At 46.2% G+C, this 14,430-nt stretch overlaps 2 protein-coding genes across 2 annotated transcripts; one reads left to right on the forward strand and one right to left on the reverse strand.

The window, feature by feature from the left end:
- The first annotated feature begins 2,419 nt into the window (after positions 1 to 2,419).
- On the forward strand, positions 2,420 to 3,490 carry LOC123989207. The gene is made up of 3 exons (XM_046289908.1): positions 2,420 to 2,461; positions 2,532 to 2,730; positions 2,859 to 3,490. The coding sequence occupies exons 1-3, from the start codon at positions 2,420 to 2,422 to the stop codon at positions 2,948 to 2,950; spliced, it is 333 nt and encodes a 110-aa protein (XP_046145864.1). The 3' UTR covers positions 2,951 to 3,490.
- LOC123989208 lies at positions 3,439 to 7,667 on the reverse strand. Its single transcript, XM_046289909.1, has 2 exons — positions 3,489 to 7,667; positions 3,439 to 3,444 (listed from the first exon to the last, which is right to left on the reverse strand). Exons 1-2 carry the CDS (start codon positions 7,665 to 7,667, stop codon positions 3,439 to 3,441), a joined length of 4,185 nt encoding a protein of 1,394 aa, XP_046145865.1.
- Between the last annotated feature and the right edge of the window lie 6,763 nt (positions 7,668 to 14,430).

Below are 14,430 nucleotides of genomic sequence, written 5' to 3' on the forward strand. Positions count from 1 at the left end.
TACATGTTAATATAGTTCACCCATTTTAGAATTAATTTTGTATATAACTTCAGACGGAAATGTCTTAAATATTTTTTCGATTATATTCGCTGATTACGAACTGTGTTGACGAGCTTGTAAGGTCCCGGAGATATTCACGAGCGCGCTACTGCACCGACGTGTAGGGAGAGCGGTTCCCCATGAGAAGGCGACTCGTATTCTTTATAATAAAGGAGGGATTATAGGTTCGGGTGGCACGCGGTATAGGAGTAAAATCCAACGTTAATTCCTTTCTCAAACAGTATGTGGGTTTATTAAAAAAAATGATGTGTTGTGTTATAATATATAAAAAAGGTAGTAATGTAAAAAATATTGAATTAAATAATATAATGAATTAATGTAATTAAATAACAAAACTTGCGCCCTGTTTTTGAAATACAAAAAGAAAATAATTATATTAGTTGAGTACAGTGAGTACGCCCTGGATAAGAAAATACAAAGAAAATAACAATCGCGTTTGTGCTAAAAATGAAATACAATGAAAGAAAATCAGATTATTAGTTACAAAGTAGTTTGTCCTAAAATAAAATACAAGGAAAAATAAATTAATTAGTGAACGCGGCTCTAGATACGATTATCAAACTTTAAATCTATAATTTGAATTTATAATATAATTTAAATAAAATGATCGATTGTCGGAAAATTGGCCAGGATCTGTTCTGACACTGTAGGAGCTAGCTCATTCGGCCGCAGTACGATTTCTGTGCAACTTAGCCGTCACTGATAGGCCGGATCCAAGGAGCTTCTGCTTTCGCTCGCTCGTTAAGCTAGGTTGCGAACACTGCAAGACGGTGTTGTCGCTCTAGGGCCAGTGTACTAGTAGGCCGGATCCAAGGAGCTTCTGCTTTCGCTCGCTCGTTAAGCTAGGTTGCGAACCTGATACGTATGAGAACCGCTGCGAACCGGTAGTCGAGCGCTCCGGGTCCGACGCGGAACCTTTGCCGTCTTGCCGATGTCGTCGAGGTACTCAAAGGCTCGATTTATTTAAGTTTTGCAAAGTTTATTTATTTGTCTTCCTTTTTTACAAAGTTTACACAGTGAAATCGGACAGAGATTCGATGTTCGCTTGAGTTCTAAAACTAGAGTGGACCCCCTGTGTTTTTCCTGTTCCCTTTTTATATTGAGGTTTTGGAGAAAAAACTAAGGGTGGGGGTTTCTGGAATCTGGGATGGTGGTCCAGCAGTGAGGAAAGGAAATGAAAATCAAGATTGAATTAACGAGGGTCTGACGCAGGAAACATAAATAACGGAAAGGTAAAAAGGGCCTTGTAGGAAAGATCGGTTATCAGAGTGGGACGAGAAAATGGAAAAGGGCCCGGATCCATAAATAAGAGAAAGGAAAATGGCAAGGATAGACGGACTGGACAGATTGGGATCGCAGTGTCGATAAGGCTGGGTCGACACCGACAAAAGAATTTATGCTACTGAATTCTAAATAAAAATCGTACCATAGACCCGTGCCAGACTACGATCAGAATCGAAGTGGGATAGCTCTGCGCGGCACGCTCGTATTTATACCAGAGAACTGCTGGCATAGCAGTTTTTTCTACATGTACTTTTGATACCGGAAGTGTTTGGACTTTGACCCACGTGTACGTGACTCCGCGCGTATCGCTATCTCTGTCTACGCATAGTTGCTATCTCTTTCTATTCTGCGATTTTTTGCCGGTGCGCGACCTTACCGAAGCGATAGACTTCCAGTTTACGAAGCTCGTATAGAAAAAGGCGCAATTTATGAATAAGAAAAGTTTAGACTCTGTAGTTGTATGTTAATAAAGTTTAATCAGAAAGAAATGTTAAACAGTTCTTGCGTTCCGAAGCAACGCGTTCGAAATTCAGAAGAACTAGTACGCGAAGACGTATAAGAAGAAGCAGCCGCGTTCGCAAGTATGCGGCGGCATATTTATATTATGTTTCCCCCCCCCGTCTCCGCCGTCGCCCGCCGGCCTACCAGCTCAGTCGGCTCGCTACGTCGGCCAACGGAGCGAGTGAGATCGCTGGAGGTCGACGGAACGAACAGCTGAGACGAAGGAAGCGATCTAGCTTCTAGAAATTTCAAGCTTTAACGTTCGACGCTTGAACATACCGCCCGCCTTCTTTGGACGGCAAAGAAGCACGCACTGCTTCAAAGAAACCTGGCCCATATATAACCTTAAAGCGTCCAGTATAGTTACGCGCATCAGACCGTTGAACAAGTGTGTAGTTTTAAGTGTATAAAGGTGAAAAGACTTACAACTAATATAATACAAAGGTAAGTAATTATATAAAAAAAAGAACGTTATAAGTAACCTTAAAATATAAAGTATAAAGAAAAGAAATATGCGATTGAATCGACTATGGCAGCAAACCGCCCGCCATAAACTATATAAATTTTTAAACGCATGGAAAAATTCCAAACGGAAAATTACGTCGAAGCAGATGAAGTGACGTCAGCAGAAGACACCGGGAGGGGGCACAACTTGACTATTGGTCTGGTGACAGAACCGCTAATAGTTCTCAAGGTGGCTACTCTCACTCGTCCATCTGGCCCTGGATGAAGGGCTTCGACTCGGCCCAGCGGCCATTTTGCCGGAGGTTGCAATTCGTCGCGTAGTAACACTAGTGTCCCCAGCTCCAGGTTCTCCTTCTGCTGACGCCATTTGGGAAGCTGCTGAAGGCTTTGCAGATATTCCCGCCTCCACCTGTGCCAAAAGTGAGAACGTAATATAGAATTTGTCGCCAACGCGAAATAAGAGAAATATTATGCGATTCGGATTCTGGATCCGGAACGATACAAGTGGGTTCACCGATTAAAAAGTGTCCGGGTGTTAATGCCGACAGGTCCGAGGGGTCGTCGGAAAGTGGATGTAGCGGCCGTGAATTTACGCATGCTTCCACCTGGCACAAGAGCGTTGTCATCTCCTCGAAGGTAAGCGTAGCGTTTTCGACGATTCTCCGTAGGTGGTGCTTAACCGTTCTAACTCCTGCCTCCCATAGGCCCCCGAAGTGCGGAGCATACGGAGGGATGAAGCTCCAGTCCGTGCCATCGGCTGCCAACGAAGCTGCGGCGTCTAAGTAAAAGGCGGAGGCGCCGCGGAACATGTTGCGCAACTCCCGGTCCGCTCCGTGGAAAACGGTCCCATTATCGCTCAACATGGTGGCGCAGCGACCTCTGCGACTGACGAACCTGCGAAAAGCGGCTAGGAATGAGGCAGAGGTAAGATCTGAGACAGCTTCAAGATGAATTGCGCGTGTAGTAAGGCAAATGAACAGCGCTATATATCCCTTGTAGGATTTGTGTCCTCTTCCTGGTGATGTCCGCAGCTTCACCGGTCCGGCATAGTCCACCCCGGTGGAAAGAAAGGGTCGCCGAGGAGTGATGCGCTCGAGCGGTAAGGGGGCCATCAGCTGCGTGGTCGGCCTACCACTGTAGCGAGCACATTTTACGCACCCTTTAATGACGTCTCTCACCAACGAACGGCCATGGATTATCCAGTAGCGTCGCGCTAGCATGCTCCTGGTGAGTTGCGGTCCTCCGTGCAAGGTACGGAGATGGGCATCTCGAACCAAAAGAGTAGCCAAAGCATTCTTCTTCCCGATGATGTAAGGGTGCCTCTCGTTGTAGGGAATAGAGGCTAGGTCGAGGCGGCCCCCGACGCGTAGTAGTCCTTGGTCATCCAGGAAGGGCTTCAAGGCCCTAAGAGCGGAAGATCGCCGTACCTCCTTGCTCTGTTGAAGCTGGTCGACCTCTGATTGGAAATCGGACTTCTGAGCTAGCCCGATAGCGATCCGTAGAGCAGCGTCTCGCTCCGAAGCCCGGATAAACCCGGTTTCGGTGTTCAGCTTCCTGGTAAGTCGATGAAATCTAGAGCAGAGAGCAATCACTGCCGTTAAGCGTGTTAAACTTGAAAACCTTGATAGGAGATCGTTCTCCTCGTTTTCCTTTGCCAGGTAGATTTGTGCTCGGCCCCTCTCCAAGTCCGCCTCTTCGACCTTTCCTAGAGGTGATGCAGGCCACAGATCTGGGGGGTCGACGAGCCAAGAGGGTCCACTCCACCATAGATGCGACGACAGGAGCTCCGACGGCGTTATCCCTCTGGTAGCCAAATCCGCCGGGTTGTTTTTGGTTGCCACGTGCCTCCAATTTTGAGGCGGAACATTGGACTGCACGGTGGCAACCCTGTGGGCAACAAAGGGCTTCCAGGTTGAGGCATGCCCTTTTATCCAGTGGAGGGTAACGCTGGAGTCCGTCCAAGCCGTGATGGTTGCTGGTAAGATCAATCCCTTTTGTACTTCCGCTATTAGTTTGGAAAGTAGCACCGCGCCGCACAGTTCCAGTCGTGGTATGCTAAGTGCCTTGACCGGTGCCACCTTGGTTTTTGCCACAAGCAGTGTGGCCACGCTGGACTCTCCCCTGGACACTCGCAGGTAGACGACGGCTGCATAGGCTCGCTGGGAGGCATCGCAGAACCCGTGCAGCTCCAGTTGCGCAATGTCCGCCGAGTAATTCGTCCAGCGAGGAATTGCCAAAGCGTCGAGTTGGCTCAGCTTGCTTCGGAATGTTTCCCATGCGGAAAGTAGTTGCTCAGGTAAGTCCTCATCCCATTCTGCGCCAATTATCCAAAGATCCTGCATAAGAATCTTTGCAAAAATTAAAACAGGGGCCGCCCATCCCAAAGGATCGAAGAGGCTGGCTACTTCCGATAGGATACGCCTTTTAGTGTATCGCGTGGGCTCATTGAGAGGTGGAAGAACACGCAAAGAGAAGGTGTCCGTGTTTGGCCTCCAGACGACCCCCAAGGTACTGACTCCAGGGTAGTCCTGGAACACGCACGTTTGAAATTCTTCCGCTTCCTGCAAGCTTGGTTTATTCGATGCCCATTTGCTCAGATCGAACCCTCCCGACTGCAGGATGGAGATAACCTGTCGTCTCAATTCGAGGGCTGCTTTCTCGTCGTCGGCTCCGGCAAGAATGTCGTCCACATACGAATGCCGACGAATTGCGACCGCTCCCAGCGGGAAACGCTCCTCCTCATCTTCAGCAAGTTGGACCAACACCCTCAGCGCTAGGAAGGGTGCGCAGGCTCTGCCATAGGTGACGGTCTTGAGCCTGAAGTCCTGTACAGGTTGATCGGGTCTGGAGCGCCAAAGTATCCTGGTCCAATCCGCATCCGTGTGGTGTACCCGAATCTGTCGGAACATTTTAACAATATCCGAGGTAAATACTACTCGAAATAAGCGCCATCGTGTTAGAATCATCCAGAGGTCTGACTGTAGTTTCGGTCCAGGCATCAAACAGTCGTTAAGAGAGGATCCAGTGGCGGTGCGAAAGGAGGCGTTGAAGACGACCCTGATTTTGCCGCTAGGGTCGTATCGCTTCACCACGGCATGGTGCGGTAGATAGTAAGCTGGATCCTGAACCGCAGACTCCGGTACCGCCTCCATGTGATCCAAGGCTGCGTATTCCTCCATGAACTGCGAGTACTTGTCTCGCCAGGCTTCGTTGGATGCCAACCTGCGCTCACAGCTGAGGAGCAACTTTAGCGCCGTTGATCTGCAGGGCTTCAGGGCAAGGCTTGGATCCAATTTGAAAGGTAGGTGTACCGAATAGCGGCCGGTTTCGTCCCGAGAATGTGTCTCTCGAAAGTGCCGCTCACATTCCCGTTCCTCTGGTGATAACGGAGGCTGCTCGTGTAGCTCTTCGACCTCCCAAAAGCGTCGAAGCAGCCTATTGGTTGAGTCGTCCGTTTGGCAGTGAAGGCTGTGGACGACCGCCTTGCTGCCTTGACCTTTGGTGTCGGAGACTGGGCCCATCAACACCCACCCGAAAGGAGTGCGCCTCGCCGTCGGTGTGCCAACCGGCCCGACCCGCGACTCGTCCTGTAACAAAACTCCACAAATATCAGCTCCCAGGATTAAGTCAATACGAGAGGGTACTCCGTATTCCGGATCCGCAAGAGTCACTCCTTGAAGATGCGGCCAGGATTGTGAGTGCACTGCTCGAGCGGGAAGTAACGCAGTAAGTTTCCGCAGCACCAACGCTCGAACCGACAAATGAAAGCTGGGGTCCAGACGAGAGCGTAAGGAAAGAGAAACCTCACTTTTCGCCACTCCGCTTTCATTCTCTTGAACTCCTGAGATGGCGACGCTGACCGCCCGCCGTGGCAAACGGAGTGCTTGAGCTACCCAAGCAGATACAAGCGACGTGTCCGAACCGGTGTCCAACAAGGCTCTGACCTCGAGAAGTTCTCCTGATGGTGCCTCCACCTTCACCTTGGCCGTCGCTAATAGTGCGGCGGGTCGAGTGGTAGCTGAACAGGCAAAGGAAGCGGCCACGCCCTTCTCTTCTGTTTCGGTGGAGGCCGTTGAAGTTTGCGATGTCGAAACGTCTCCAACGTTCGCGGGCGTATTCTTTGTGGGACTCGGCATCGCATTATGGAGCAGCGTGTGGTGCTTGTGGCCACAAGCTAAGCAGACTTGGCTTGACGGGCACTTGGTTAAGTCGTGGCCAACGGTCAAGCAGTTAAAGCACGCCTGTAGTTGCTGGGCTCGCTCCTTCCGGCGCCGAGGTGGAAGCGCCTTTAGCTTTGAACAATAAGCAAAGTTATGATTTCCAGCACACGAGAGGCACTTACGAGGGGCGGGACTCTTTGCCGAAGCAGCCAAGACTGCTACATTAGTGCGTTTTACAGGCGCCTCCCTTTTTGTTTTAGCCGGAGCACCTTTGGATGTCGCGGGATGCAACACTGGGTCGGCCTCCTGAGCAGCATCCAACGCTTGGATGCGATTTTCCAGAAAGAGAGAAAGCTGCCGGAACGACGGTACGTCGCGGCTATCAGCTAGAGAGGTCTCCCAGACCAGGTGCGTGGTTTTGTCCAATTTTTGGCTTAAGAAATAAACAAACCACTCATCCCACTGAGCTACCGGTTTTTTCAGCGCAGTGTACGCTCTAATCGACTGTTTGAATGTATCTAACAGCCTTTTCAATTCCGCGGCAGACTGTTGTTGCGCGGGAGGGCAGGAAAGAAGGGCCCTGTGGTGCGCGAAAGACAGAAGACGCAAGTTCCCGTACCGCTGCTCCAGGTCCTCCCAGGCTCCTTGGTATCCAGCATCGGTGATTGGCGTATTTTGGATGACCTCCGCTGCTTCTCCGGTCAAGGCCGACTTAAGGTACAGCAATTTCCGTACATCCTGAAGGTTGGGAACGCTGTGAACGAGACTCTTAAAAAGATCTCGAAAACTCTCCCATTTTAAGGGGTCTCCTGAGAAAGTGGGTAATTGTATTTTTGGCAATTGAGGCTTTCCCGGTGGTTCTGGAGGGGGTTGCACTCCACGCGAGGGGCCCGCCTGCGCGAGGTCCTCTTGGTACTGAGCCATCTGAGCCGCGACCTGAAGATAAGCTTCTTCGATCGTAGAAAAGCGGTCTTGGTCCACGTAAGCACTGTCCTGGGCTTCCTTGAATCGCAACAGTTGACGGTGACCATTTAAAAACGCATCCCAATATCGCTCAAGGAGACCTCTACGCTGTTCTAAAACTGCCCGCGTAATTTTTTCCCTGCCCAATTTACAAAGGTTGGTCCAAAACCGTTGGATCCAACGTCCGAGCTCCTCCTGTTCCCGTAAAATATCCGCGTATTCCGTCGCAGGCATTGTAATCCTTTTATTTTTCAGAACTGGGCGTTTTCGAAGCCGTTAGAAGTAACGAGTGTTAATTCGAAGTTCGAGACGTTCCGAAGCGTTTACAAACACAGGCTCGACCTCAGAAGACAACGCCCAAGCGGATGACGTCACGGAGAAACCGTTACGGCAAGAGAAATGATTTAGATAAAGAATAAGACTTATCTTTCTCTTGTTTGACTCCTTTTTCCGATGCCTGATTGCCTGGTTAGTGGAATCCTATTTTGAAGCGGCGGGTCAGTCTTCCGGCGTGGGAGTCCAGCCACAATTTTCCAGGAGGTCACTAGCACCACTCACTCGCGACGTGGAAGAACGTTCGTTGACCGCACAATCCGGCTCGAAGGACCAATGTTTGATCGTTTTCGCCCCTTAACCGGGAAAGGGGTTAGAAAACGGATTCGGAAGCGATTTTTTGCCGGTGCGCGACCTTACCGAAGCGATAGACTTCCAGTTTACGAAGCTCGTATAGAAAAAGGCGCAATTTATGAATAAGAAAAGTTTAGACTCTGTAGTTGTATGTTAATAAAGTTTAATCAGAAAGAAATGTTAAACAGTTCTTGCGTTCCGAAGCAACGCGTTCGAAATTCAGAAGAACTAGTACGCGAAGACGTATAAGAAGAAGCAGCCGCGTTCGCAAGTATGCGGCGGCATATTTATATTATGTTTCCCCCCCGTCTCCGCCGTCGCCCGCCGGCCTACCAGCTCAGTCGGCTCGCTACGTCGGCCAACGGAGCGAGTGAGATCGCTGGAGGTCGACGGAACGAACAGCTGAGACGAAGGAAGCGATCTAGCTTCTAGAAATTTCAAGCTTTAACGTTCGACGCTTGAACAAACTTCTAAATGCATTGACCGATCTCGATGAAATTTTTAGCATGCACATAACTCATTTGAATCTACGAAAGACATATTTTAAATTTTAATTATAGACTCACATAAAAAAGTTGAAAAATTACCCCTCACTACTTTTTCTCACAGTTTGAACAAATTGTAAAGACAACAAAAGCACATATCTTGTACAGACAACAAAAGCACATATCTTGTAAAGACAACAAAAGCACATATCTTAGTACATTAATTTGTATAGCTTCTCTAGAAACTTCAAGTCGTTTGGTTCAATTTTAAATAAGGTATTCTGTTTGAAACGGTGAGGTACAGATGAAAAGAAACACTTACTGCGATTTCGTAGATCCATATTCAAAGAACAGTACCTCTCTCATCCGCAGGACGTATGGAACTGTCCGTGCAAGTGAAATTTGAAAACGCCACAGCGTTGGCGTTTCGTTTTTGTTTCACACGTACGTAGCGCGTTGCCAAGGCCCGCGTTGCCATGGCCCGCGTTGTTATATACTTCTTTCTAACAATAAGACGTCTTCGCGGTAACGTAGAAGACATTATTGAAAACAGCTCCAAGCATTTGTGAAAAAAATAAGCACAGATGGGAAATACAAGAAATAAGAGTCGTTACAGGTTTCCGGGAAGTAAGAGGCTCTCCTTCAACAGTAGGTATAGAAAACTGTAAGTGTTTCAGATTTATACATTTCAATAATTTGAATGAATTATCCTACAAATATTTCTAACTTGTTTTACCTTGCAGGCGACAGAAACAAAAGCAATTGTCGACAACGACGATTAAACATGCTGCAGTTTTCGAAGAGCGATCTTCTGTACCAGTGAAATCTGTAGCAAAAAATGTAAAGGAAGACAGATATGTCTGACTATCTACTAATATCTAAATGTTATAATAAAGATCCGTTATTTTCCCCAAATAATCCTAAAGATGTAGGGCGCATCTCAGATCACGTCCTTCGCGAAAATACAGATGTAGGGCGCATCTCAGATCACGTCCTTCGCAAAAACGATGAAACTGTCGTTGTACAATGCGAATCTACAAGTGTGAGACCCACTGTGCAAAACGTCCTGGACGATACTGACGACAATCTCATCGTAGACGTCGGACACGTTGGTATAGGACGTATTTCAGAAAATGTGCCAGATGGCCGCCGTATTGTTGACGTTCAGTTCTTCTGGAATGAAATACATAGAACGTTCGACAATCATGCGCGAGGTATTGAATGTCATTTTCGCGATTGGAAAATGATCGGTACTCGCCAGCATGGGTGTCTCACAAAGTTTTTCTTCAAGTGCCAAATGTGCAACTACAAAGATACTGTTTGGTCGGAACCTATGCGTTCAGATAAAATGAATGTGAATGAGGCCATGACGACCGTGACTGTTACAGTCGGCATCGGTTATGCACAATTACAAGAATTATGCGCCGCCCTGGACATGCCCTGCATGGCTGAAACGACGTACCGGAGGTACCGTGAAAAACTTGTAGATGAGTTTATGAAAAGCGCAATGCATACCATGCAGGCAGCAGGTGAAGAAGAAAGACGATTAGCTTTTGAAAACAATGAAGTCGTCGACGGTATCCCATACATAACTGTCATAGCGGATGGTAGCTGGATGAAGAGATCGTATGGTACGAATTATAATTCACTTTCCGGTGTTGGTGCCATTGTAGGTTCCCGCACAGAAAAAGTTCTGTTTATCGGCATACGCAATAAATACTGCACAATATGTGATATAGCGGAACGAAAAGCTACATCCCCAAAACATCATAAATGTTATAAAAACTATGATCGATATGTCAGTTCTAGCAGCATGGAAAGTGATGCTATTGCTGAAGGTTTTAAATGTAGCATTGAAATGCATGGCTTGATATATAGAACGGTTGTTGCCGATGGTGATAGCAACGTCTATCATACTATTGTGAATAACACACCTTACCGAGAGCAAAAAGTAACCGTTAGAAAAGTTGAGTGCACCAATCACTTACTTCGTAATTTATGTAAAAAGTTGAGACACGTTGCGGAGAAAACGCAAACGAAGGGTCACAGAGCTCGTGGCTATGTTGCGCACCGAAATATCATTAAAAGAAACATTTTAAATATTCGCAGAGCTGTCGTTTCAGCAGTCAATGGGCGAAAACAAGAAAAAGGGCCCCAGCATATCAAAGCTCGCGAACTTCAGAAGGACATTTTAAGTATTCCTAGCCATATATTTGGTGAGCACAAGGAGCGCAATAGCCGTAGCCATACGTGTATGCGGGACGAAAACAGAGCTGAGAAAAATTACGTTCCATCTTTGAAATTATACGGTCTATATCCCGAAGTCGAGAAAGACATACGATTTCTCAGCTGCTATTCGGATAGTTTGTTAATGAATGTGACAAACAATCCCACAGAAACATTTAATTCAATTATCTGCAAAAAGATTGGTGGAAAACGTATTAATTTTGGTGCGAGAGGTTCCTACAATGCTAGAGTTACAGGAGCTGTTACGCAATACAATACGCAACAAGTACTTACAGAAATGCATAAGAACATGTGTAAAACCGTTCCACCACTAGTAAAGAGGTTAGAGGGACGGCGGCAGAAAAAAGTTGCGTAAACGAAAGAATTGCGAATGACCCATGGCAAGAGAAGGAAATTTAAGCCGGTGCAAGGAACGGATAAATATTATGGTCCAAACTCGCAAAGACCAGATCTTCCGAGTGATATGCTGCTTCAACTTCGCAAGGAACATTTTGGAAAGCTTGCTGACACCGCAAAAAAATCGTACAACAATAGAAAGGAACACAAGAGACCAAAACGATTCAGATTTATGGAGAACTCTGAAGGAGGAAATGCTAACTGCTTCGAATTTTGGAGCAGTATGTCCAAACAGTATGTGCATGAGACAAACAACGTCCTGCGCAGCAATGGTAAAAAACATTTTATATCCTCCATCTGTCAATACCGCTGCTATGAAATACGGCCGCGATAAAGAACACATTGCAAGAAAAGACGTAGCGAACGCAATAAAAACAAAAATTCGAACTTGTGGATTGTTCATTGATCGCGACATTCCATACTTGGGTGCCTCTCCTGATGGGCTTATCGACGATGACGGTTTAGTGGAACTGAAATGCCCACAATCTGCTGAGAATTTGACAGCGATAAACGCAATAGAAACAATACGTCACTTACGAAACATCTTCGATAAGAGAGATATACAAGAAATGAATAGGAAGCACCAGTATTTCTACCAAGTACTAGGTCAGTTGCATATAACGCACAGAAGTACTGTATTTTCGCTATCTGGACACCTCAAAGCATACATACGATCCACGTAAACAGGGACGACGCGTTTTGGACGAATCATATGGAACCTTTCCTAACGCGTTTCTACGAGGAATGCATGCTTCCGGAAATATTGGACAGCCGCCACAATAGACACATGCCTATTAGAAATCCAGAATACATACTACGGGCAAAAGAAGACGCATGTATTCAACAATCAAGCTGAAAAATCGCAAAAAAGCGTACATATGAAAACATGACACAGAACAGTGTTGAAGCATCAAATATGACCGTTGAAGCAGTAACTAGCGAGTGTGTCATTGTCAGTCATTCAGACCAAGAAGAACAGTTCATAGATGATGATGTAGGATACTATATATTGGAGACTGCTGTTTCTTCCGTAAGATCGATTTTTGCGTGTCGTCAGAGAAACTACTCCTTTTGAAACGCAAAGTGTCCTATACTTACAGTTTACAAAATTTATCAAGCCCTGCTGTAGTGACAAAAGCGTGCAAATAATTGGAGGCAACTGTTCTGATCACTGGCGAAGTATCTATTTCGACGGCCACAAACTCCATGTATACGACAGTTTACCTGGCAGTACATATGATAAGCTCGTAGAGGAAGAAAAAAAATATATTGCATTCCGATTTCCTCATATTCTCAAAAAGGATATACTTTTTGAAAGAGTTCAAGCGCAACCGGATTGTTACAGTTGTGGTGTATACGCGGCGGCATACATCACTACCATAGTTTTGGGTGGAAACCCTTGCTCAGAAAACTATTTCCATGATGTACAACGCCTGAGACGTCACTTTGTGAATATTATTGAAAATAATATACTCTTGCCCTTCCCGACAGAATAAGAGAATAGCACTGTTGGAGCATAGGCTTATTAGCGAGGTCGTCAAGGCAATTAGTCCGACAATGCGTTAGTAAAAGTTTTATTGAGATAAAGTCAAAAATAAAAAAGCATTTGTCACATCGATACGTTTCGGCTCCTAGCTTTGAATCCTTGGACCTCTCTCTTCTCCACTGTCTGTCCCTTTCTACGTCCACGCTTGGCTCGCGCCGCATGTAAATACACACGGAGTTGATGCCACTGTACATTTTTTCTTTGCCTCTTCAATGTCTATTATTTCATGTATATTATTTCCTGTAAAATGCTCTTTTTATTTACGGCCACCAGCAGCATACAAATGTGAAAATACAGTAAAATCTTGGTTAGTGCATTTCAATCCGAACCGAATGCGAACTCGAATCGTGTATGTACAGAACACGTTTCTGGAGTGAGTTCGGCTCGCGTTCGATGTGGTGACAGCCGAGAATCGAGGCAGAGTACAGGAAAAAAAGCAAAATACCCGGATACGTGTGAGACAATACTAGCGCATTCAAAATTTTCGAATTTTTTAAATGAAAATGTTACTAACGTATTTGTGAGATTTTGTGATTAAAACGAGATCAAACATGACATAATTTGAATTATAATTATTTCTTTACTTATTTATATCTAAATAAGTAAAAATAATGCAAATTATATGGTGTTTGGTCTTATCTTAATCAATAGAACCTTACAAGTACATTGGTGAAAGTTTGATTTAGGAAAAATGAAAAATAAATAAGTTATTGTTGAATTAATATTGTCTCACTCAAATGTTTTTTCTCGGGCCCTTTAATTCTCGGACCTCTTTCTCTTTCGCTATTTGTCCTTTTCTACGTTCGCCAGTATTGAAGAACTCGCACGAGCTCCTTCCAGCGTCACATTGTCGTTACCTATTCATCGAATATTTGGACGTAACGCAAAATCAGGAGATTCCAGCATAATATCACATTCTATGCTGAAAAAACATACTAACTTATCTGTCTAAAAAAATTTTAATAAATCTGGGAACAGAGCGGCGGAACAAACGCTGCAGAAAATAGCGCAGTACCTATCCACATCGCGAAATTTTGGCCAGAACGGCCAGCGCTATGGTTCGCGCAATTAGACGCGCAATTCGCCCTGCGAAACATCACGCAGGACGAAACAAAGTTCTGGCACGTGGTCTCACAGCTTGATGTGAAGACGGCTGAGGAGGTGGAAGATATTCTCCTGAACCCGCCGTTGGAAGGAAAGTACAGAAGAATCAAAGAGGAACTAATCGCAAGGCTTTCCACGTCAAAAAAGAAGAGGATCCAGAGGTTGCTAGAGCATGAGGAAATGGGCGACAGGACGCCTTCCCAATTCCTCCGCCATTTGCGGACGCTTGCAGGCGGAGACGTACCAGAGGACCTGTTGAAGACGCTTTGGACGAATCGCCTACCTATGCAAAGATACGAACATGCAATCAGTCCTGGCGGCTCAGGACGGCATGGAAATAGAAAAATTAGCATCACTGGCAGACAAAATCGGTGAGATATCCCCTCCAGCCAGAAATGCAGCGGCAGCGGCAGTTACCGACGTCGACGCGCTGGTAAAGCAGATCGCCGAGATGGTAACGGAGCAGCTACGAAAAGACCAAGGTAGAGGGCGGACCATGCATAGTAGCCGGGAAAACCGCAAGCAACGCCCGAAGTCCAAGTCACGACCCAATCGGTATGGCGGATTGTGTTTTTACCATTGGCGTTTCAAG

This window comes from Osmia bicornis, unplaced genomic scaffold, assembly GCF_907164935.1.
Source record: "Osmia bicornis bicornis unplaced genomic scaffold, iOsmBic2.1, whole genome shotgun sequence".
NCBI classification, from domain to species: Eukaryota; Metazoa; Arthropoda; class Insecta; order Hymenoptera; family Megachilidae; genus Osmia; species Osmia bicornis.

Coding starts and splice junctions, on each gene's coding strand:
- LOC123989207 (XM_046289908.1), top strand. CDS start 2,420: ATGGAAAAATTCCAAACGGAAAATTACGTCGAAGCAGATGAA. Junction 2,462..2,531: donor ATTACGTCGAAGCAGATGAA/GTGACGTCAGCA, acceptor AACCGCTAATAG/TTCTCAAGGTGGCTACTCTC. Junction 2,731..2,858: donor CGCCTCCACCTGTGCCAAAA/GTGAGAACGTAA, acceptor TAATGCCGACAG/GTCCGAGGGGTCGTCGGAAA.
- LOC123989208 (XM_046289909.1), bottom strand. CDS start 7,667: ATGCCTGCGACGGAATACGCGGATATTTTACGGGAACAGGAGGAGCTC.